The sequence below is a fragment of the Stomoxys calcitrans genome, chromosome 1 (assembly GCF_963082655.1).
Source record: "Stomoxys calcitrans chromosome 1, idStoCalc2.1, whole genome shotgun sequence".
NCBI classification, from domain to species: Eukaryota; Metazoa; Arthropoda; class Insecta; order Diptera; family Muscidae; genus Stomoxys; species Stomoxys calcitrans.
The window spans coordinates 26,878,873-26,900,390 of NC_081552.1; the positions used below are offsets into that span (position 1 = coordinate 26,878,873).

Genomic DNA, 21,518 nt, shown 5'->3' on the forward strand with positions numbered 1-21,518 from the left:
GGCAGCTATATTAAAACATGGACCGATATGGCCCATTTACAATACCAACCGACCTACACTAATAAGAAGTATTTGTGCAAAATTACAAGCGGCTAGCATTACTCCTTCGGAAGTTAGCGTGCTTTCGACAGACAGACGGAAGGACGGACGGACGGACAGGCGGACATGGCTAGATCGACATAAAATGTCACGACGATCAAGAATATATATACTTTGTGGGGTCTTAGACGAATATTTCGAGTAGTTACAAACAGAATGACGAAATTAGTATACCCCTCATCCTATGGTGGAGGGTATAATGACATTACGATCAAGAATATATATACTTTATGATGTCTCAGACGCGAGGTGTTAAAAACAGAATGACGAAATTAGTATATCTCCATCGTATGGTGGAGGGTATAAAAATACGACTGTTCACAACGCGGGCCAAAGGTGGACTAACACGACAAATTAGTTTAGCTAATATACACATATATATATATGTGCTCGAGTGTGTGAACATTCCGCTGCGCTCGTTCCCTTCTGCTTCCTTCTGCATTTATTTTGTCTCGTTCCTCTTTCACTGCTCTCTTTGGTGGTTGAACATAGATCCCACACTTGTGGGTTCTATTGCTCGCTCTCTTTTTGCGAATCTTTAAAATTGATGAAGGTCAGTATAGAATTTATTAAGAAAAGCAGAAGGGACAGAGACAGTCGTGTGCTACAGTAACCTTTTTGGACGACATACAACGTAAAGCCATCAAACTCCCTGCTGAAATAAAAGAACCCCATTTGAATTTGTTGGGGACAAAATTAATAGTGTGTCAAACTTTTTAACCAAATATATGACTCGGGCCAATGCCCACAAGACTGGCTCAGATCCACTTTCATCCCCATACCAAAGAAAAGTAATGCAAAGAATTGTAGAGAATTTAGATTAATTAGCCTAAGTGACTACGAATTAACCTTACTTTCGCTCTACAACGCTTAGTTTAGGAGATATGGACATTTTGAGTTTTCCAACTGAAAATCGAAATTTCTTAAAAAATTCGAATTTTTGGAAGTGATCACAAATTAACTTTACTTTTGCAGAAATTTTGCACATAGTGTTCTGTTGTGGCAAATGTGGTTCAAATCAGTCTATAACCTGATATAGCTTCCATGTAAACGTTGTTCGGTTCCTAGAAACTTTAATTTTTGCTGGTTTGACTGAAGTTTGATATGTAGAATAATATTATTATGCCTTTCAACTAAATTAATTTTGTATAAAATTTTAGCAGAATCCATGATGGGGGCTTTTATTTGCTCAACCACAGTCATTGCAGCCTTATAATTGGAATCTCGGTGGTATCTTTATATGTGAGCTTTATTAAAATCTGAGCCGGTTTTGATGATAAGCAGGCGAGAGTGGGAGAGATAGAATACTTAAAATGGATTTAGTTAAACACTCCTTAGGTTAGTGATTGAGCCATTTCTATAAATTAACATGTCTTATGTGATAAATGTTGCATTTATTTGAACAGAATATTGAAAAATGTATCCATGTTTTTTGTTTCAAAACGTTCAAAACACTTCCAAATCATCTTTCACAGTTCTATGAGTTTTTTCTTTGAAATCTTGGGTTAACTTTGGATTTTAAATGTGAGGTTTGAAAAATCTGAAAGGCATAGGTTTTCCTGGACACAAGGCCAAAGAAACAACTAAAGTTACAATCTGGTAGATAGGGTGGGAACATATCCTCGTTGTAATAGAAATCATTAATGGTAAATATTTGGTTCTGAGAAAAAAGAAAAAAACACATATACGATTCATCAATTTAATTGTCGTAGACAAACCAACTAACCTTTCGTACAGGACATTTGGGCGGTAGTTCTGGTATAAAATTCCTAACATTTTTCATAATTCCACCAAATATAGGATTGGCCTTTCCGAGAGCATTTTCCAGAAATTCACAACCATCGATGGTGATGTTATACAAAACGGGACGTTGTCCATTGTTTCGAAGTATGTGAGCCCAACTGATGATACTGAACTCATATAGATCAACAGCATAGGAAAAATTTCCTCTTATTTTGTTACGCCTTCCATTTTCCAATAATTGTAGAGTCATTGATTTGGTAAGATTGGTATTAAATTCATAACGCAATGTATCAATGCCAATGACAAAAGGACGCTTTATGGTATGCGATAATCTTTCAATATAGGAAAATCACTTTTTAGGTTTCTGGCTATTTGTACTCACCGAACTATAAACGGCTTGCAAAATGTTAAGTAACACAAATATCTTAAACATTTTTGAAAAGGCCACCAACTTAAGTTGCGGTTCGAGGGTACTAAAACATTTTAGGAGAATTGCAAAATATATGACTTATTATTCTTAGTTGAATTATGATGACATTAGGTAATAATTATTCCAAGTTGGCACAAACAAATAATTTTTTAATCTGATCTGTTAAATAGACTGGCCCGTGATTAAACAAAATATATATTCTTAATTTCACATATGAATCATCATTAATATACCCTTCCCCATAGATAGGGACCACACTCTTTTAGTTATTCCGTTTGTAACCCGTTTAAATATTGATAGTCATGATGTTTTGAGTAAATTAAGCGATTATCGTTTGTCCATCCATCTATTTGCCAAAAGCAAGCAAGTTTCTTGAAGACTGAAGATAATACTTACTAAGGATAGGTATAAAATCACGCATCTAGCCGATTGCAAGCCGCTATACTTGGCGCGAACTGAAGTTCATTGTGTTAGCATTCAACTTACTAAGAAGGCAAGGGCTGAATCTATAATACCACGACCAAGGAAATTAGTTTAGATAAAGTTGTATGAAACTAAGAGTGTGGATATGAATCCACCCAATGCCACTATGGGAATACATCTAAGCCAGTGATAGGCCAGTTGTGTGTCCCATCCTAAAGGGTGATTTTTTTGAGGTTAGGATTTTCATGCATTAGTATTTGACAGATCACGTGGGATTTCAGACATGGTGTCAAAGAGAAAGATGCTCAGTATGCTTTGACATTTCATCATGAATAGACTTACTAACGAGCAACGCTTGCAAATCATTGAATTTTATTACCAAAATCAGTGTTCGGTTCGAAATGTGTTCATTCACCGTAACGTTGCGTCCAACAGCATCTTTGAAAAAATACGGTCCAATGATTCCACCAGCGTACAAACCACACCAAACAGTGCATTTTTCGGGATGCATGGGCAGTTCTTGAACGGCTTCTGGTTGCTCTTCACTCCAAATGCGGCAATTTTGCTTATTTACGTAGCCATTCAACCAGAAATGAGCCTCATCGCTGAACAAAATTTGTCAAAATTTGAACACATTTCGAACCGAACACTGATTTTGGTAATAAAATTCAATGATTTGCAAGCGTTGCTCGTTAGTAAGTCTATTCATGATGAAATGTCAAAGCATACTGAGCATCTTTCTCTTTGACACCATGTCTGAAATCCCACGTGATCTGTCAAATACTAATGCATGAAAATCCTAACCTCAAAAAAATCACCCTTTATAAAGGGTGGGTTTCTCTATTTTTGCAAATAGAGAAACCCACACCCTCCTTTTTCTTCTTTTTGATTCCAATAAGCAAAATACGAAATATTATGGGAATCGGTTAACAAAAACCTGTGCCGATGTCCATAGCTGGACGTATTGTTTTCTGTGGAATCCAGTTGAGTATTTGAGGTGCTAGCATGAAATTGTTAATCTAGTACACATTTATATAGAATTTATTAAAGAATCTGTATCCTGCAATACTACTGTGGTTGTGATTAAATGTGTGGTAAGACTCAAAAATTCTTGCTGATTCGGCTTAGCCATGAATGCTGTCCGCACATCCTTTCCGTGCTGATAGAGCGTCTGCCTATTGGAATGACTATACTAATCTAGTCATTCCAATTGTAACACCTCGAAATACTCGTCTAAGACCCCATAAAGTATATATATTCTTGATCGTCTCGACATTCTGATTCGAAATAGCCATGTCCGTCCATCTGTTGATCTCGCGATAGTGGTCGACCGCGTAATGCTAGCCGCTTGAAATTTTGCTCAGATACTAAATATTGACGAAGGTCATTGGGGACTACAAATCGGCCATATCGATTCAGATTTATATATATAGCTCCCATATAAACCGATTCCCCGATATGACTTCTTAAGGCCCTGGAAGCCACAAGACGTCCGATTTGACTAAAATTTTGCACATAGTGTTCTGCTATGAATTTCAACACACATGTTTCAAGTACGGTCCAAATCGGCATATAAATATAAAACGATCTCCCGATTTGATTTCTTGAGCCCCTGGAAGCCACAAATTTCGTCGGATTTGGTTCAAATTTTGCACGTGGTGTTCTGTTATGACTTCCAACAGCTGAGTCCTTACAAGCCGCAATTTTTGTCCGATTTAGCTAAAATTTTGCACATAGTGTTCTCTTATGACTTCCAACAACTATGCCATGTACAGTCCAAAAACAATAAAATTATGCCCTTTAACTAAACTTATTTTGTATAAAATTTTAGCAGAATCAATGTTGGTGGGTTCCCAAATTTCGACCCCTTATACTTGTTTTTATACCCTCCACCATAAGATGGGGGTATACTAATTTCGTCATTCTGTTTGTAACTACTCGAAATATTCGTCTGAGACCCCATAAAGTATATATATTCTTGATCGTCGTGACATTTTATGTCGATCTAGCCATGTCCGTCCGTCTATCCGTCCGTCCGTCCGTCTGTCGAAAGCACGCTAACTTCCGAAGGAGTAAAGCTAGCCGCTTGAAATTTTGCACAAATAATTCTTAATAGTGTAGGTCGGTTGGTATTGTAAATGGGCCATATCGGTCCATGTTTTGATATAGCTGTCATATAAACCGATCTTGGGTCTTGACTTCTTGAGCCTCTAGAGTGCGCAATTCTTATCCAATTGGAATGAAATTTTGCACAACGTGTTTTGTTGTAATATCCAACAACTGTGCTAAGTATGGTTCAAATCGGCCTATAACCTGATATAGCTGTCATATAAACCGATATTAGGTCTTGACTTCTTGAGCCTCTAGAGGACGCAATTCTTATCCGATTTGAATGAATTTTGGCACGACATGTTTTGTTATGATATCCAACAACTGTGCCATGTATGGTTCAAATCGGTTCATAACTTGATATAGCTGCCATATAAACCGATCTGGGATATTGACTTCTTGAGCCTCTAGAGGTCGCAATTATTATCCGATTTGCCTGAAATTTTGTACGACGGATTCTCTCATGACCATCAACATACGTATTTATTATGGTCTGAATCTGTCTATAGCCCGATACAGATCGCAGGGTATCTGGAGGGTATATAAGATTCGGCCCGGCCGAACTTAGCACCCTTTTACTTGTTGAACATATTGTTGTGAGTCTATAGATTTCCTTTGTTTGTGCTGCTACTCGCTTGGAGCGGCTTAGCGCCTATAATATTGATCATGATGTGGTAGTTGTCTATAACATATTATATGGCTACCTGTTGAATAGCCATAAGTTAGTCTTTTTTGAATCAAAGCAAATTGCCCAGCAGCACAAGTCCAAACAACGAGCTGCTGGACAACATTTTCATGTTCAAAAGTTTTTCATGGTTAAATTACTAAAAACTGTCGCCACCGCACCTAATATATGCACTGTCAAATTAGTTCTTTACCACTGAGAATCGTTTAATATGTCGATGAGCTAAAAATAGCGGCCACCTTGATGTTAAGGTTTGCAACTGCTCCTATCACACTGAACATCATAACTTTGGGGGTACGGCGGCAGTGTCCTGTTAGGTCATTACAATTGATTAACTGTTTTGAGGTGAGGTGTCCACTAGATATATGAGCAGAATAAAGACAATTCACAACCTTATACTTTGAATTTAACCCCATATTGTCATAATTGGTGTATACAGCCGTTTGGTGGGGGCGCCTCACTCCATCTGCCACTTGAGCACAACTTTGAATGACGCACTCCGCTTAGAAAAATCTATCACTTGATCCCCCATTGTTGTAATGGGTCAAATAAACTATTGGGGCGACTTTAGGTGGTAGAGTACCACTTAGATTCTTGGACACAAAGTTTAATGTCATATACGTAATTTTCTACCAAATTCCTTTAATTTGAGGCTCATCTAGCTAGGATCGAATTATGTTCCCATTTGAGGGTATGGTGACCCCCAATTACTTGGAGCTCATTTTTTATGTCATATTCGTAGTCTTGTACCGAATATCTTTCATTTGAGTCCCATATTGATATTTACGTCCAATATGTTTGTTTGGGTGAGTTTTTGGGGTTGGACGTCCCCTCGCATACTTCATCCAAATTTTTAAAACCATATTCGTATTCTACTCCCCAATACCTTTTATTTGTTCCTATCGGTGTACTTTTGATTTAAGGTGGTGTTTTTGGGGAAACGGGGTAGGGTCCGCCCCCTTGCAATATCAACAAAATAAAAAGCCGTTTCCTCCTGCCTGACCATTTTCGTAATGTTCTCCAAAATGTCTTTCATTCGAGTCCAATATTGTCATTATCGTCTTATAAACCTATTTTAGTGGGTTTTGGGGTCCGGGCGGCCCCCCAGTTACGAGGATCCAATTTGTAATATTAATATTAAATTCGTAGTCTACCATTGAATACCTTTCATTTGAATCCCATATTATCCCGATCGGTTCACTTTTATTTTGGGGTTGTGCTTTTAGGGTAAGGGGGAGGGTCCGCCCCCTACCAATATTAATAAATTATATAGCCTATTTTTCCTTCCGGACCACTCCCCACAATCTGTGAAAATTTAAAAGAAATCGGTTCAGCCGTTTTTGAGTATACACGGAACAAACAAATTTATAAACCGACAAAAAATACAAATTCATGTTTATATATATAGAAAGATAGAGAAGAAGATTCTTTTGGTGCAATTGTAGCATTTATATACGACGGTACCGGATTTTTTAGATTTGCTAACAGCGCAGGAAGCTATTACCTAAGAGTTCTTGAATGGTTGAACTGACCCCTTTTGATACCTATGTCGAGTGCAACCCATGATGAAGGGTATACATAATGCAACCTGGTTGTACTAAAGCCTATATTTAATCGTCTTGTTCAAATGTATTCTGGCCTATTACAAAAAACACATAGTATAGTCAATTAGAAATGTGTATAACAACTTTGCTAATCAATTTTTGTAATCACATAGTTCTGGAAATTACCACTTGGTGTTTTAGAAACTCTTTTAGCATACGATTTTGGGGCTCAGTATTCGTTTACAATGATAGGGTATTGGTTCTTAAAAGTGATTACATCGCTCGCCGCAATCCATAATGCCATGGGTTCGGTATGTATTTTTTGTAAATAGAAATACGATTTTCATCAATAGTGGTATTTTTATTATCTTTAAATCAGCGTTCATTTGTCATTGAAATTGACACCATGCGCTATGAATTTGATGCAAATGTAATGAAATTATCTTTGCAATTACATAAAGTCAATAAACGATTGAAAATCAACGAAAGTGCGACTTTTGTCAATGATATAAACGATTTTAGCGTAGTTAACTGGTCTGTGAATATAAATCCCAATGGCAAACTCTCAACTTTATACAACGTAACGTTTGACCAAGGCTGTAAACTACTAGACAATTCTTTTGGAAAAGCCAATCTGTTTTTTGGCGTTGTCGTGAAAAATGTTAAAAAATTTATTCCAGAAATACCATCTAAATGTCCCTTGAAAAAGGTAATCGGAAAATGGATTTGGATATGAAAGTTATAAATATTTTTGTTTAATTTCAGATTCGTTTGTTAACGATAAGAAACTTTGATTACGATGAGGACATGTTTCCACCCTATATGCCTGAATTTAATTTTAGTTGTGTCGCCGGCCTGATAACGGAGAAACGTTATGCATTTAAAGTCTTCATAAACGGTCATGTGGCTTCAAAAAGCAGTGAACTATTTTATAGAAAGAAATTGTAACCATTGAAGGAAAAGTTGGCTGATGGGAAAATTCGTGCAGAAAAAAAATTATTCCATGTTTATAATCTCTTTTATGTGTTAGAGAATAATAAAATAAAATTTCCATGGAGCGACACAAAGTCATTTTCATTCCAAAAGCAGGAAATCTTACCACAGGAAGGCAACAAATTTTCGTCCTATTAATCTGTCATCTTTTATAATGAAGACTCTAGAGAGGTTGATAGAAACAAAATTAGGGCAAAGATCCCTGGAGATCGCTTGTCTCGGCAACAGCATGCATATAGAAAAACAAGTAAAAAGGCATTTATAGGAGCGTGTCTAGCGATTTGTGCCTATTGAGGACATAGCATGTACGCCACGGACATAGACAGACTCGTGTAAGTGCGTTAACAGTCGTGAAAAGAGCGAGAGTTGAGCTGCTCGGTCTATCGTTCGCTGTGTGCCGTGTTAAAAGAAACTAAGTAAATCTCGCTAGCTTGTGTCCAGCCATTATTTAAACTTTTCATTACTTTTTTAAAATTAGACCTGAACTAAATACAAAATAAACTGAATTTGTGCATTAATTGTTTTAATTCATTGGGCAGTTCGATATTAAGGGAGCGCTTCACTAAACCCACTCTCCCCACTCACTATGTTAACCAGTTTTCGTCATAATCCGGAGAAAAATGCATTATTTTTGAACCCATTAAAGCTATATTTAAATATGGGCAGATTTGGACCAAACTCGGAACGGACATCGAGTGGTCTAATAAATACAATTCACTGCTCAAGTTCTTAAAACAGAATATTGGTCATTAGAGCAGCTATATCAATATAAAGACCGATCTGAACCCTAAAGGCGCGGATGTCGAAAAGCCTAACATACATCACTATGCCAAATTTCAGCGAAATCAGGTAATTAGTGCGCCTTTTTATGGGCCCAAGACCTTAAAATGGGATATCGCTCTATATGGCAGCTATATTCAAATATGGACCGATTGGGGTCACATTAAAAGCGGATATCGTAGGGCCTAACACAAATCACTGTGTCACATTTCAGCAAAATCGGATAATTAAGACCGATCTGAACCATAAAGGCACGGATGCCGAAAAGCCTAACATACGTTACTATGCCAAATTTCAGCGAAATCAGGTAATTAGTGCGCCTTTTTATGGGCCCAAGACTTTAAAACGGGGTATCGCTCTATATATATTCAAATATGGACCGATTGGGGTTATATTGAAAGCCGATGCCGTAAGGCCTAACATAGCTCACTGTGTCACATTTCAGCAAAATCGGATAATTAACGCTGCTTTTATGGGTCCAAGACCTTAAAACGAGAGATAGGTATAAAACTGCTATACCCAAATAAAGACCGATCTTGTCCATACTGAGTACAAGGAGTGTCGAGGAACTTTACGCAAAACATTTTGCCAAATTTCAACGCAATTGGAAACTAAATGTGGTTTTTATAGGCCTAAGACCTTAAATCGGCAGATCGGTCCATATGGGGGCTATATCAATATATAGTCCGATCAAGCCCATCTTCGAATTTAACCTGCCTATGGACTAAAAAAGAAACTGTGCAAAGTTTCAGAAAATTACCTTAATTTTTAAAGCACGTAGCGTGATTTCAACAGACAGATGGACATGGCTTGATCGATTTATACGACCATCAAGAATACATATACTTTACTAACGGGACAGGGACCGCTCCGCTGCGTCTTCTCACTTATTTATCCGAGCCCTATACTGACACGGGCAGGAAATAAATCCTGGGTCCTGGTACGGCCTTTCAGATTTTTCGCCCCATTTTCGAGCTCTACTCCCAAATACCTTTCATTTGAGCCTTATACTGCTGTGATCGGTAAATATATCCGATATTGGGGTATTTTGGGGGGTAAGGTGAACGCCCATATAACACTCTCCTGATCTAGTCTCAAATACCTTTCATTTGAGCCCCATATTGTAAATATTGGTTTATATTTCCATTAGACGAATTTTGGAGGTGGCGCGGCCCTCTATATATTCCACCCTAGATAAGGATACCAAATTTCTGTTTTTGAGTTCGCTTTAGTCGCCCCACCCATCTTCGAGATCTGACGTTTTTAAAACAGGGTAAAAGGAGGGTCCGCCCTTTAAAGTTATGATGTTGGATCTACTTCATTCTCTTGGTTTTGGTGGTGGATTACAGTTGCCAAAGCCTTTGTCCAGAAAGTGAATATCAGTTTAATATTCTACTCCCGAAAACCACATTTAACCTACATATTGCTATAGTCGGTATATATGTATGGTTAGGGGGGAGTTTATGAGTTGAGACGTCCCTGAAACACTTGGCTATAAAACAGATACCCCTTTATGCCATAATCCTCAAATATGTCTAGTTTGTGAGTATGTAGGGTGGGGCGGCCACCACCGCACTTAGCCCTGAAAAAATATCAGAATGGTGATCTACTCTCAAATTTATCTTGTTTGAGCTATTGGTTTAGGAGGAGTTTATGGGTGAGACGACCCCCAAACACTTCGCCTCAAAATTGGATATCAAATTCGTTTTCTACTATCAAATACCTATTATTTATTGCCATAGTAGGCAAACATGGCCGGTTTGAAGGGAGTTTAGGGGGCGGTGCCTGAAATAATATCAGCATCGTGCTAGAGCACGATTTTGTTTGGCTCTATCATGTCAAGCATTTTGAAGGTGGCTATCAAGATATTTAGGTTAACGGGACTCGTTCAGATCCACACTATTTTATGTTTTTACCACGATCATAGGATTGGGGGTATATTCATTTATTCATTTTATTTGAAACACATCGAAACATTTCTGATCGTCATAAAATTCTAAGACAAGTTGATGATGTCTGGGAGGCGCCTCAGATACCAAGGAATAAATTTTTATATCAGATTCTTACTATAGTTTTAAATACCTTTCATTTTATGTCCATATTGTCCGAATTGGTAAATATGCCGCGAGGAGGCTTTTAGGGTTGGGAAGGCCCCTCAGACACCAAGGAATAAATTTTTGTTAAACACCTTTCATTAAATACCCATATTGCCCAAAGTGGGGGGGGGGGGGGTAACTTTGTAACATTTTGGGCATTTGTATACCAACTTCGTACTCTACTCTTAAATACCTTTCATTATACCCTCATCCATAGGATGGGGGGTATACTAATTTCGTCATTCTGTTTGTTACTACTCGAAATATTCGTCTGACACCCCACAAAGTATTGTATTCTTGATCGTCGCGACATTTTATGTCGATCTAGCCATGTCCGTCCGTCTGTCCGTCCGTCTGTCTGTCGAAATTTAAGGTCTTGGGTCCATTAAACGGGGCATTTTTTGTTCGATTTCGCTAAAGTTTGGGACAGTAAATAATGTTAGACTTCTCGGCATCCTTGTTTAATTTATCCCAGATTGGTTTAGTTTAGGATGTAGCTACCATATTGACCGATCTTTCGATTTAAAGACTTGGGTCCATAATAAATGCATTTATTGTCCGATTTTATAGAAATTTGGTATAGCGAGTTGTGTTAGGCTCCTCGGTATCCCTGTTCAAAATGGGCCAGATCGGGATCGACTTGGATACAGCTGTCATTTATACCGATCTCCCGATTTAAGGTTTATTAACCAATTTCGTTGAAATATGCAATGAGTTCTGTTTGGCCCTTGACATTCGTACCAAGTATGGTCAAGATCGGCCTATATTTGGATATAGCTACCATATGTACCGATCTCCCGATTTAAGTTCTTGGGACAGTAAAAGTACTTTTGAGTTCGCTGAACTTTGACACAGTGGGCTGTGTTAGGCCCCTCGATATTCGTGTTCAATATGGTTCAGATTGGTCTATATTTCGATGTAGCTATCATAAACCGATCTCCCGAGTTAAGTTAGTAGGCCCTTGAAAGATCAATTTTTTAAACGATGAATTTGATACAATGAGTTGTTTAAGCCCCTTACATAGCCTTACTGAGTATGGTGCAGATCGGACTATATTTAGATATAGCTGCTATGGGTTCATAAATGGTATATTTCTCGCCGACTTATGGCGAAAGGTGGTTAATATATATATATCCGTGTTGGTGGGTATCCCAATTTCGGACTGGCCGACCTTAATGCTTTTTTATACCCACCACCAAAGGATGCGGGTATACTAATCTAGTCATTTCGTTTCTAACACCTCGAAATATTGATCTAGGACCCCATAAAGTATATATATTTCGACATCCAGAGTCGGTCTAGCCATGTCCGTCCGTCCGACCGTCCGTCTGTCTGTCGAAATCAGCGGTCGAACGCGTACAGCTAGACGCTTGGAATTTTGCACAGATACTTTATATTGATGTGGTGGGTTGCCACGATTCGGCCCGGCCGAACTTAGAACGCCTTTACTTGTTACTTATTTTGACACTGGTTGAGACAATTTATTGCAAATCGTGGCATGACTCAAGAAGTAAAGTAAAATCTGTAAGGGAGGGTGGTGGGGGGCTTAAACTGGGGCCTGTATCCGTTTATGGATCAATCTGGACGGGATGTGTGGGTTTTAAAGGGTATATGCTAACTATCAGTCTGATCGAACAAAATTTGTGGCTTTTAGGAGGTCAAGTAGTAGAGTTTCAAGTCTATATCTGTATTTTCGTTCGATCGCTACCATGATAGACGGATGAATGGATATGGCTATATCGACTTAGAATATCAAGATGGTTAAAAATATACATGTATACTTTTTAACAGTGCAAATACATATGCACTATTGCACATTAATTATACCCTCCACCATAAGATGGGGGGTATACTAATTTCGTCATTCTGTTTGTAACTACTCGAAATATTCGTCTGAGACCCCATAAAGTATATATATTCTTGATCGTCGCGACATTTTGTGTCGATCTAGCCATGTCCGTCCGTCCGTCCGTCTGTCTGTCGAAAGCACGCTAACTTCAGAAGGAGTAAAGCTAGCCGCTTGAAACTTTGCACAAATACTTCTTATTAGTGTAGGTCGGTTGGTATTGTAAATGGGCCATATCGGTCCATGTTTTGATATAGCTGCCATATAAACCGATCTAGGGTCTTGAATTCTTGAGCCTCTAGAGTGCGCAATTCTTATCCGATTGGAATGAAATATTGCACGACGTGTTTTCTTATGATATCCAACAACTGTGCCAAGTATGGTTCAAATCGGTCCATAACCTTATATAGCTGCCATATAAACCGATCTTGGGTCTTGATTTCTTAAGCCTCTAGCGTGCGCAATTCTTATCCGATCAGAATGAAATTTTGCACGACGTGTTTTGTTATGATATCCAACAACTGTGCCAAGTATGATTCAAATCGGTCCATAACCTGATATAGCTGCCATATAAACAGATCTTGGGTCTTGACTTCTTGAGCCTCTAGAGTGCGCAATTCTTATCCGATTGGGATGAAATTTTGCACGACGTGTTTTGTTATGATATCCAACAACTGTGTCAAGTATGGTTCAAATCGGTCCATAACCTGATATAGCTGCCATATAAACCGATTTTGGGTCTTGACTTCTTGGGCCTCTAGAGGGCGCAATTCTTATCCGAATGAAATCGACTTTCGCACGACGTGTTTTGTTGTGATACCCAACAACTGTGCCAAGTATGGTTTAAATCGGTTCATAATCTGATATAGCTGCCATATAAACCGATCTTGGGTCTTGACTTCTTGAGCCTCTAGAAGGCACAATTCTTATCCGATTTGAATGAGTTTTTTCACGAAGTATTTCGTCATGATATCCAACAACTGTGCCAAGTATGGTTGAAATCGGTCCATAACCTGATATAGCTGTCATATAAACAGATATGGGGATTTGACTTTTTGAGCTTCTAGAGGGCGCCATTCCTATCCGATTTGGCTGAAATTTTGCATGACATATTTTATTTTTACTTTCAACAACTGTGTCAAATAAGGTTCAAATCGGTTCATAACCTGATATAGCTGTCATATAAACCGATCTGGGATCTTGACTTCTTGAGCCTCTAGAGGTCGCAATTATTATCCGATATGCCTGAAATTTTGTACGACGTATCCTCTCATGACCATCAACAAACGTGTTTATTATGTTCTAAATCGGTCTATAGCCCGATACAGATCCCATATAAATCGTTCTCTCTATTTTACTTCGTGGGCTCCAATGGGCGCAATTCTTATACTAATTAGCTGTCATTTTACACAGGTCTCCAACATATAATTTAAGTGTGGTCCGAACCGGACCATATCTTGATATCGTTTTAATAGCAGACCAACTCTTTCCTTATATCCTTTTTAGCCTAAGAAGAGATGCCGGGAAAACAACTCGACAAATGCGATCCATGGTGGAGGGTATATAAGATTCGGCCCGGCCGAACTTAGCACGCTTTTACTTGTTATTGTTACTTCCAACAACTATTTGAAATAAAGTACAATTCGGTTCATAACCTGATATAGCTGCCATATAAACCGATCTTCTTGAGCCTCTAGAGCTCGCAATTATTATCCGATTTGCCTGAAATTTTGTACGACGGATTCTCTCATTACCATTAACATACGTGTTTATTATGGTCTGAATCGGTCTATAGCCCGATACAGCTCCCATATAAATCGATCTCTCTATTTTACTTCTTGTTTCGAGTTGTTATCAACGGAACGACTAGGTTACTATAAAAACTGATAGCCTAATACGTTCTATAGCCATAATGATTTCGGCAGCCGGATGAAGTTTGGCAATTACATTAAAAAAATCTAAATACAGATATGATCAGATAATTGCAATAGAGTACACGTATATTTAAACGGTTGTAATTAATGCCGACCTCGTTAGTATTTATTAAAATATCAAGCAGAAAAGGTGTCTAGATGATTTTAATTGAAATAATTTCAAAATTGATGATCTCATTCTCTGTTTTGGCTAGTGTTATTGCCTGGGTAAATTGTAGGGGTTTCAATTTACTTGAATTGCTATTAATTTTTGCATTCCTTTATTACTCTAGCGTTCATTTGTCATAGAAACCGATACGATGAGATATGAATACGATGCAAATTTAATTACAATGTCCTTGAATTTAAACGATTGTAATGGGCGTATGAAATTGAATGGAACCCTGGTATTTTTGAAAGATTTGAAAGATTTTAGCATTATCAATTGGTTAGTGATCAATCGCTCGAATGGAAAACGCTCCACATTATACAATATCACTGTAAAGGATGGATGTCAATATCTGGAAAATTCTTTTGGCAAAATTAGTCCCATATTTCTGGCTGTTCTGCAAAATGTTAGAAAATTTGTTCCCGATCTTCCGAATAAGTGTCCCTTTAGAAAGGTATGCAATAAGATACATAGTTATCGAGGAAGTCACTTATTTCTTTCTTACAGAATCGTTTGATAACTGTAAGGGACTTTCATTATGATGAGGACATGTTTCCACCCTATTTGCCTGAAGTTAATTTTAGCTGTGTTCTAGGCATGCAAAGTAAACGAAGTTATATATTCAAAATATTCCTAACAGGTCATTCTGCCAACAATAGCAGTGCCAGTGTACATCGCAGAAAAATTTAAGCATTGTGAATATGAGTAATGGTATTTTTTTTTGTACAAAAATATGGTTTGTTTTATACATTGGAAGTTATAAATGTTGGTACAACTTAATTAAGAAATCTCAAGCATTCTTTTATATTGTGAAAGTCTCAATTGTATCAGAGGCCAATTAACATCTTTAAAGTGGTGGCCTATTTAGCTGTTGCCTTTTGAACCACGACTTATTTGAGCTTTGATATTGGAAATGTGTCAAAAAAATTGGTACATAACTTCAGAGCTGCATTCTAAATAATTGATGATGATTATATGGTGGCTCTTCCTATTTATGGACCAATCCGGGTGGGATATGGTGTGGGTGTTTTACTTCGTATTCTACATTTTGGAAAAAAAATGGAGGCTCATAGGGGCTCAAGAAGTCAAGTAGAAGTACCACTTTATATAGGAGGTTCCAACGACTTACATCAATAATGACACCGTATTCCAGAAACCGAAAATTGGCCGGAAACCCAATGTCTAAAATTAACAAATAAAAAGGCGTTAAGTTCGGCCGGGCCGAACTTTGGATACCCACCATCTCGGGTATATATGTAAACCATCTTTCATCAAAATTCGGTTCGGTGAAAATTTCATACCTTATGTCTCATATCAGTTATATCAAAATAAGTTCCGATTTGGACCATATACTAATAAGTACACTAGCTATATCTAAAAATAAACCGATCTGAACTATATACGACACGGATGTCGAAAAGCCTAACATAAGTTACTGTGTCAAATTTCAGTGAAATCCGATTATAAATGCGCCTTTAATGGGGCCAAGACTTTAAATCGAGATATCGGTCTACATGACAGCTATATCCAAATCTGGACCGATTTGGGCCAAGTTGCATAAAAATGTCGAAGAGCCTTACACAAAGCAATGTCCGGCTAAATCGGACAATAAATGCCTCTTTTATGGTTCCAAAACCTTGAATCGAGAGATCGGTCTATATGGCAGCTATATCCAAATCTGAACCGATCTGGACCAAATTGAAGAAATATATCGAAGGGCCTAACACAACTCACTGTTCCAAATTTCAGCAAAATCGGATAATAAATGTGGCTTTTATGGGCCTTACATCATAAATCGGAGGATCGATCTATATGGCAGCTATATCCAAATCTGGACCGATCTGAGCCAAATTAACGAAGGATGTCGATGGGCCTTACACAATTTACTGCCCCGAATTTCATCAAAATCGGATAATAAATGTGGCTTTTGTGGGCCTAAGACCCTAAACCGGAGGATCGGTCTATATGGCAGCTATATCCAAATCTGAACCGATCTGGACCAAATTAAAGAAACATGTCAAAGGGCCTAAGACAACTCACTGTCCCAAATTTCAGCGAAATCGAACCATAAATGTGGCTTTTATGGGCCTTAGACCCTAAATCGGAGGATCGGTCTATATGGCAGCTATATCCAAATCTGGACCGATCTGAGCCAAATTGACAAAGGATGTCGAAGAGCCTAACACAACTCACTGTCCCAAATTTCAGCAAAATTGGATAATAAATGTGACATTTATTGGCCTAAGACCCTAAATCGGCGGATCAGTCTATATGGGGGCTATATCAAGATATAGTCCGATATAGCCCATCTTCGAACTTGACCTGCTTATGGACAAAAAAAGAAGCTGTGCAAAATTTCAGCTCAATATCTCTATTTTTGAAGATCGGTGATTTTAACAGACAGACGGACAGACGGACGGACATGTCTAGATCGTCTTAGATTTTTACGCTGATCAAGAATATATATACTTTATAGGGTCGGAAGTGGATATTTCGATGTGTTGCAAACGGAATGACAAAATGAATATACCCCCATCCTTCGGTGGTGGGTATAAAAAGAATGAAGGTGGCCATTGTGGACGAGTCGAAACTAGTTAGGAGGCTTACTGAGGAACAATAGAAGACAGTAGAAGGCAAGCTCTTATTTGCAATGTCCGAATGTGTGAGGAATGGCGCAAAAGAGACTCCACAACGAGCAGTTTTAAAATATTTGCCTGCAAAACAGGGAATTACTAGGAGTGGCTTAGAGGCTTCCTAAATAGCATGGGCGTATTGGATGGTAGCATGCTAAGGCTTATCCCAGAAGAAGAAATACCAAGGCAGCCCTAAATAAGAATTTTTGTAGCCACCGCCGAAGGATGGGGGTATATTCATTTTAATTCCATTCGCAACACATCGAAATATCCATTTCCGAGCCTATATATTATTGAACGTCCTAAAAATCTAAGAAGGTCTAGCCATAACCGCCCGTCTGTCTGTTGAAATCACGCTACAGTTTGTAGAAATACATATTGGGTTGCCCAAAAAGTAATTGCGGATTTTTCATATAGTCGGCGTTGACAAATTTTTTCATAACTTGTGACTCTGTAATTGCATTCTTTCTTCTGTCAGTTATCAGCTGTTACTTTTAGCTTGCTTTAGAAAAAAGCGTAAAAAAAGTGTATTTGATTAAAGTTCATTCTAAGTTTTATTAAAATTGCATTTACTTTCTTTTAAAAAATCGACAATTACTTTTTGGGAAACCCAATATATTGAGCTGAAACTTTGCACAGAATTGTTTTTTTTTTTGTCCTTAGGCAGGTTAAGTTCGAATATAGGCTATATCGGAGTATATCGTGATATAGCCCACATGTAGACCGATCTGCCGATTTAAGGTCATAAGCCCATTAAAGCCACATTTTTTATTCGATTTCGCTGAAAATTGGGACACTGAGTTGTGTTAGGCCTCTTGACATCGTTGCTCAATACGGTCCAGATCGGTGCAGATTTAGATATAGCAGCCATGACCGATCTCTCGATTTAAGTTCTTCGGTCCGTAAAAGTAGCATTTATCGTCCGATTTCGCTGCAATTCGGGAACATTAGCTCTGATCGATCCAGATTTGAAAATATAGCTGCCATATAGACCGATATCTTGATTTTGGATCTTGGCGCATAATAGGCGCATTTATTGTTCGATTTCGCTGAAATTTGGGACAGGCAGTTATGTAAGCCCGCTCGACATCCTAGTTTATTTGACCCAGATCGGCTCAGATTTGGATATAGCTGTCATGTAGACAGATCTCCCAATTAAAGTTCTTGGAACAATAATAGCATGTTTATTACTCGATTTTGTGAAATTTAACACAGTGGCATATACCATAGGATGGGGGTCATACTAATCTTGTCATTCCGTTTGCAACGCCTCTAAATATTAGTCTAAGACCCCATAAAGTATGTATATTCTTGGTCGTCTCGACGTTCTGAGTCGATCCAGCCATGTCCGTCCGACCGTTCATCCGTCCGTCCATCTGTCGGTCCATCCATTCGTCCACCCGTACGGCCGTCTGTCGAAATCACGATAGCTGTCGAACGTGTAAAGCTTGCCGCTTAATATTTTACACATATACTTAATATGGATGTAGGTTGTTTGGGGCCTATATCGATTCAGATTTAAATAAAGCTCCCATATAAAGCGAACTCCCGATTTGACTTGTTCAGCTCCTTGAAGCCGCAATTTTTGTTCGAATTGGGTGAAATTTTTCACATAATGTTCTATCATTATTTCCAACAACTGTGCCCATCGGTCTATAACCTGATATAGCTCCCACATAAACCGGATAATTTTTGTTCCATTTGGCTGAAATTTCGAATGTAGTGTTTTATTATGACTTCCAACAACTGTGCCAATTACGGTCCAAATCATTCTATAACCTGATATATTGGGTTGCCCAAAAAGTAATTGCGGATTTTTCATATAGTCGGCGTTGACAAATTTTTTCACAGCTTGTGACTCTGTAATTGCATTTCACAGCTTGTGACTCTGTAATTGACAGCTGTTACTTTTAGCTTGCTTTAGAAAAAAAGTGTAAAAATGTATATTTGATTAAAGTTCATTCTAAGTTTTATTAAAAATGCATTTACTTTCTTTTAAAAAATCCGCAATTACTTTTTGGGCAACCCAATATATTGATGCTCTTCTCCTTAATGCCTTATATTGCTATGGTCGGTAAATAAGTCCGGCATGGAGGTATTTTAGGGGGTGAGGCGGAACCCCATACATCAGATTCGTGCTCTGGTGTCAAATAAATTTCTTTTGAGTCCCATATTTTCATTATTGGTTTATATTCCATTTGGATGGTGGCTTTGGATGTGGGCGGCCCCCTATACAAACAAACATTTGTATTTAAATTATTATAAAATAAATTTTGCTTATATCGCCCCACCCATCTCCGAGATCTGGCGTTTTTGAAAATAGGGTAAGAGGAGGGTTCGCCCATTAAACTTTGGATGTTAGATCTATTTCATTCTCTTGGATTTGATGGTGGATTAGAGCAGCCAAACTCTTTGTCCCGAAAGTGGATATCAGATTCATACTCCACTCCCAAAACAACATTGGAGCTACATATTGCTATAGTCGGTATATATGAGTGGTTTAGGGGGAGTTTATAAGGTGAGGCATCCCTAAAACACTTGGCCATGAAACAAATACAGATTTGAGCCCCTTTCGCCATAATCCACAAATATGTCCAGTTGGTATACAGGGAAGGCGGCAACCCACGTAGCCCTGAAAAAATATCTGCACCGTGCTCTACTCTCAAATTTGTTTAATTTGAGCCACAATTGCCATTGGTTTAGGAGGAGTTTATGGGTTGACACGACCCCCAAATTCGGCCTCAAAATTGGATATCAAATTCGTTTTCGACTATCAAATACCTATTATTTATCGCCTTAGTAAGCAAGGGAGATATAAAGGGAGTTTAGAGGCGGACCTTGAAGTAATATAAGCATCGTGCTAGAGCACGACTTTGTTTGAGCCCCATAATGTCAGGCATTTTGAAGGAGGCTATCGATATTCAGGGCTAGGGGGTCTCGTTCAAATTCAGACTAATTAATCTTTTTGTATTGGTTATCTACAATCAAAATCACATTTCAAGGCGACCACTTGGGACACTACATTCTTAAAGATCCGCAGGTCCTTCTATGTCCATCCCAATTTGAGGTTAAAAAGTGTACTCTACTACCAAAGACCTTAAATTTCTGTCCTATTCCATCATGATTGGCCTTCATTATTATTTCATATTATTCATATATTATTTTTAATTCCTTTTTATTTTTGGGCAGGATAGGGGGAGGGCAATCCCCCTCTGACACATCCTTTCATTTGAGTACAATATATTCTCGGTCATCGTACATGACAATTTGGCGTTGCATTTATTGGGAGGTGAGGGTCGCTCCCCCCGACGATAAGAACCAAACGAGAATTTATTTGAGTCTTTCATTGTCGCGATCTACTGTCCTGCGGAACGGTCCTTATACCAACATAAGATTCAAGATATACTATCATAGACTTTTCCTTTAATTGACATAATATCCCTAAGAACTACACGTCCTTTTGAAGGGTATCTAGTGGGTGGACCATTCTCAGTGTCTGTCCTAATCGCGCATACCAATATCGTAGTCAATTCGCAAAGAACTTTTATTCGATACCCATTTTGTGACGTTGGACATTTATTCCCGTTTTTAGGGATTTTGGAGTTGGGGAGGCCCCATAGACACCTTGGGCCAAATTCTTATGACAGATGTGTGCTCAGCTTCCAAATATCTTTTGTTTGATACCCATACTGTCCCGATTGGTAAATATGTCCCGTTGAGCGGTTTTGGGGGGTGGGAAAGCGCCTCAGACACCAAGGAAAATGAATTTGGTATCCAATTTTGGAGCCAAGTGTTTGGGGGTACGCCCTGAAGCACCCTAAAACAAACTGAACTGATCCCATGACTAAAAGAACTAGGGAGAACAACAGTAAGATGGGTGCAAGAACCTTTACTAATGTCGTTGAGAAAGTTTAGTGACGGCAGTTGTCGACAAGGGAGAAGAACAGGGCTGCATACCTAGGAATAGGTCAATGGACTGTCATCAGTATATCCCGATGTCCTTGCGGAAATTCTTGGGCCTCATCCAGTTTGTGACGATGCAGGCTTGTGTTGAG

The 21,518-nt window shown here is 38.4% G+C and overlaps 3 protein-coding genes across 3 annotated transcripts; 2 read left to right on the forward strand and 1 right to left on the reverse strand.

Moving 5' to 3' along the window:
- Positions 1–1,798: 1,798 nt before the first annotated feature.
- On the reverse strand, positions 1,799–2,368 carry LOC106094992 (uncharacterized). Its single transcript, XM_013262237.2, has 2 exons — positions 2,225–2,368; positions 1,799–2,155 (listed from the first exon to the last, which is right to left on the reverse strand). The coding sequence occupies exons 1-2, from the start codon at positions 2,273–2,275 to the stop codon at positions 1,799–1,801; spliced, it is 408 nt and encodes a 135-aa protein (XP_013117691.2). The 5' UTR covers positions 2,276–2,368.
- LOC106094993 (uncharacterized) lies at positions 1,819–15,571 on the forward strand. Its single transcript, XM_059360772.1, has 3 exons — positions 1,819–1,986; positions 14,955–15,284; positions 15,338–15,571. The coding sequence occupies exons 2-3, from the start codon at positions 14,982–14,984 to the stop codon at positions 15,518–15,520; spliced, it is 486 nt and encodes a 161-aa protein (XP_059216755.1). The 5' UTR covers positions 1,819–1,986; positions 14,955–14,981; the 3' UTR covers positions 15,521–15,571.
- LOC131995684 (uncharacterized) lies at positions 7,336–7,981 on the forward strand. The gene is made up of 3 exons (XM_059364570.1): positions 7,336–7,344; positions 7,413–7,742; positions 7,799–7,981. Exons 1-3 carry the CDS (start codon positions 7,336–7,338, stop codon positions 7,979–7,981), a joined length of 522 nt encoding a protein of 173 aa, XP_059220553.1.
- Positions 15,572–21,518: the final 5,947 nt, after the last annotated feature.

What these genes read in the sequence shown, in the direction of transcription:
- LOC106094992 (XM_013262237.2), bottom strand. Translation starts at nt 2,275, where the DNA reads ATGTTTAAGATATTTGTGTTACTTAACATTTTGCAAGCCGTTTATAGT. An exon ending in TGCAAGCCGTTTATAGTTCG is followed by an intron (nt 2,156 to 2,224) that starts GTGAGTACAAAT and finishes CATACCATAAAG; the next exon opens with CGTCCTTTTGTCATTGGCAT.
- LOC131995684 (XM_059364570.1), top strand. An exon ending in CTAAATGTCCCTTGAAAAAG is followed by an intron (nt 7,743 to 7,798) that starts GTAATCGGAAAA and finishes GTTTAATTTCAG; the next exon opens with ATTCGTTTGTTAACGATAAG.
- LOC106094993 (XM_059360772.1), top strand. Translation starts at nt 14,982, where the DNA reads ATGAGATATGAATACGATGCAAATTTAATTACAATGTCCTTGAATTTA. An exon ending in ATAAGTGTCCCTTTAGAAAG is followed by an intron (nt 15,285 to 15,337) that starts GTATGCAATAAG and finishes TCTTTCTTACAG; the next exon opens with AATCGTTTGATAACTGTAAG.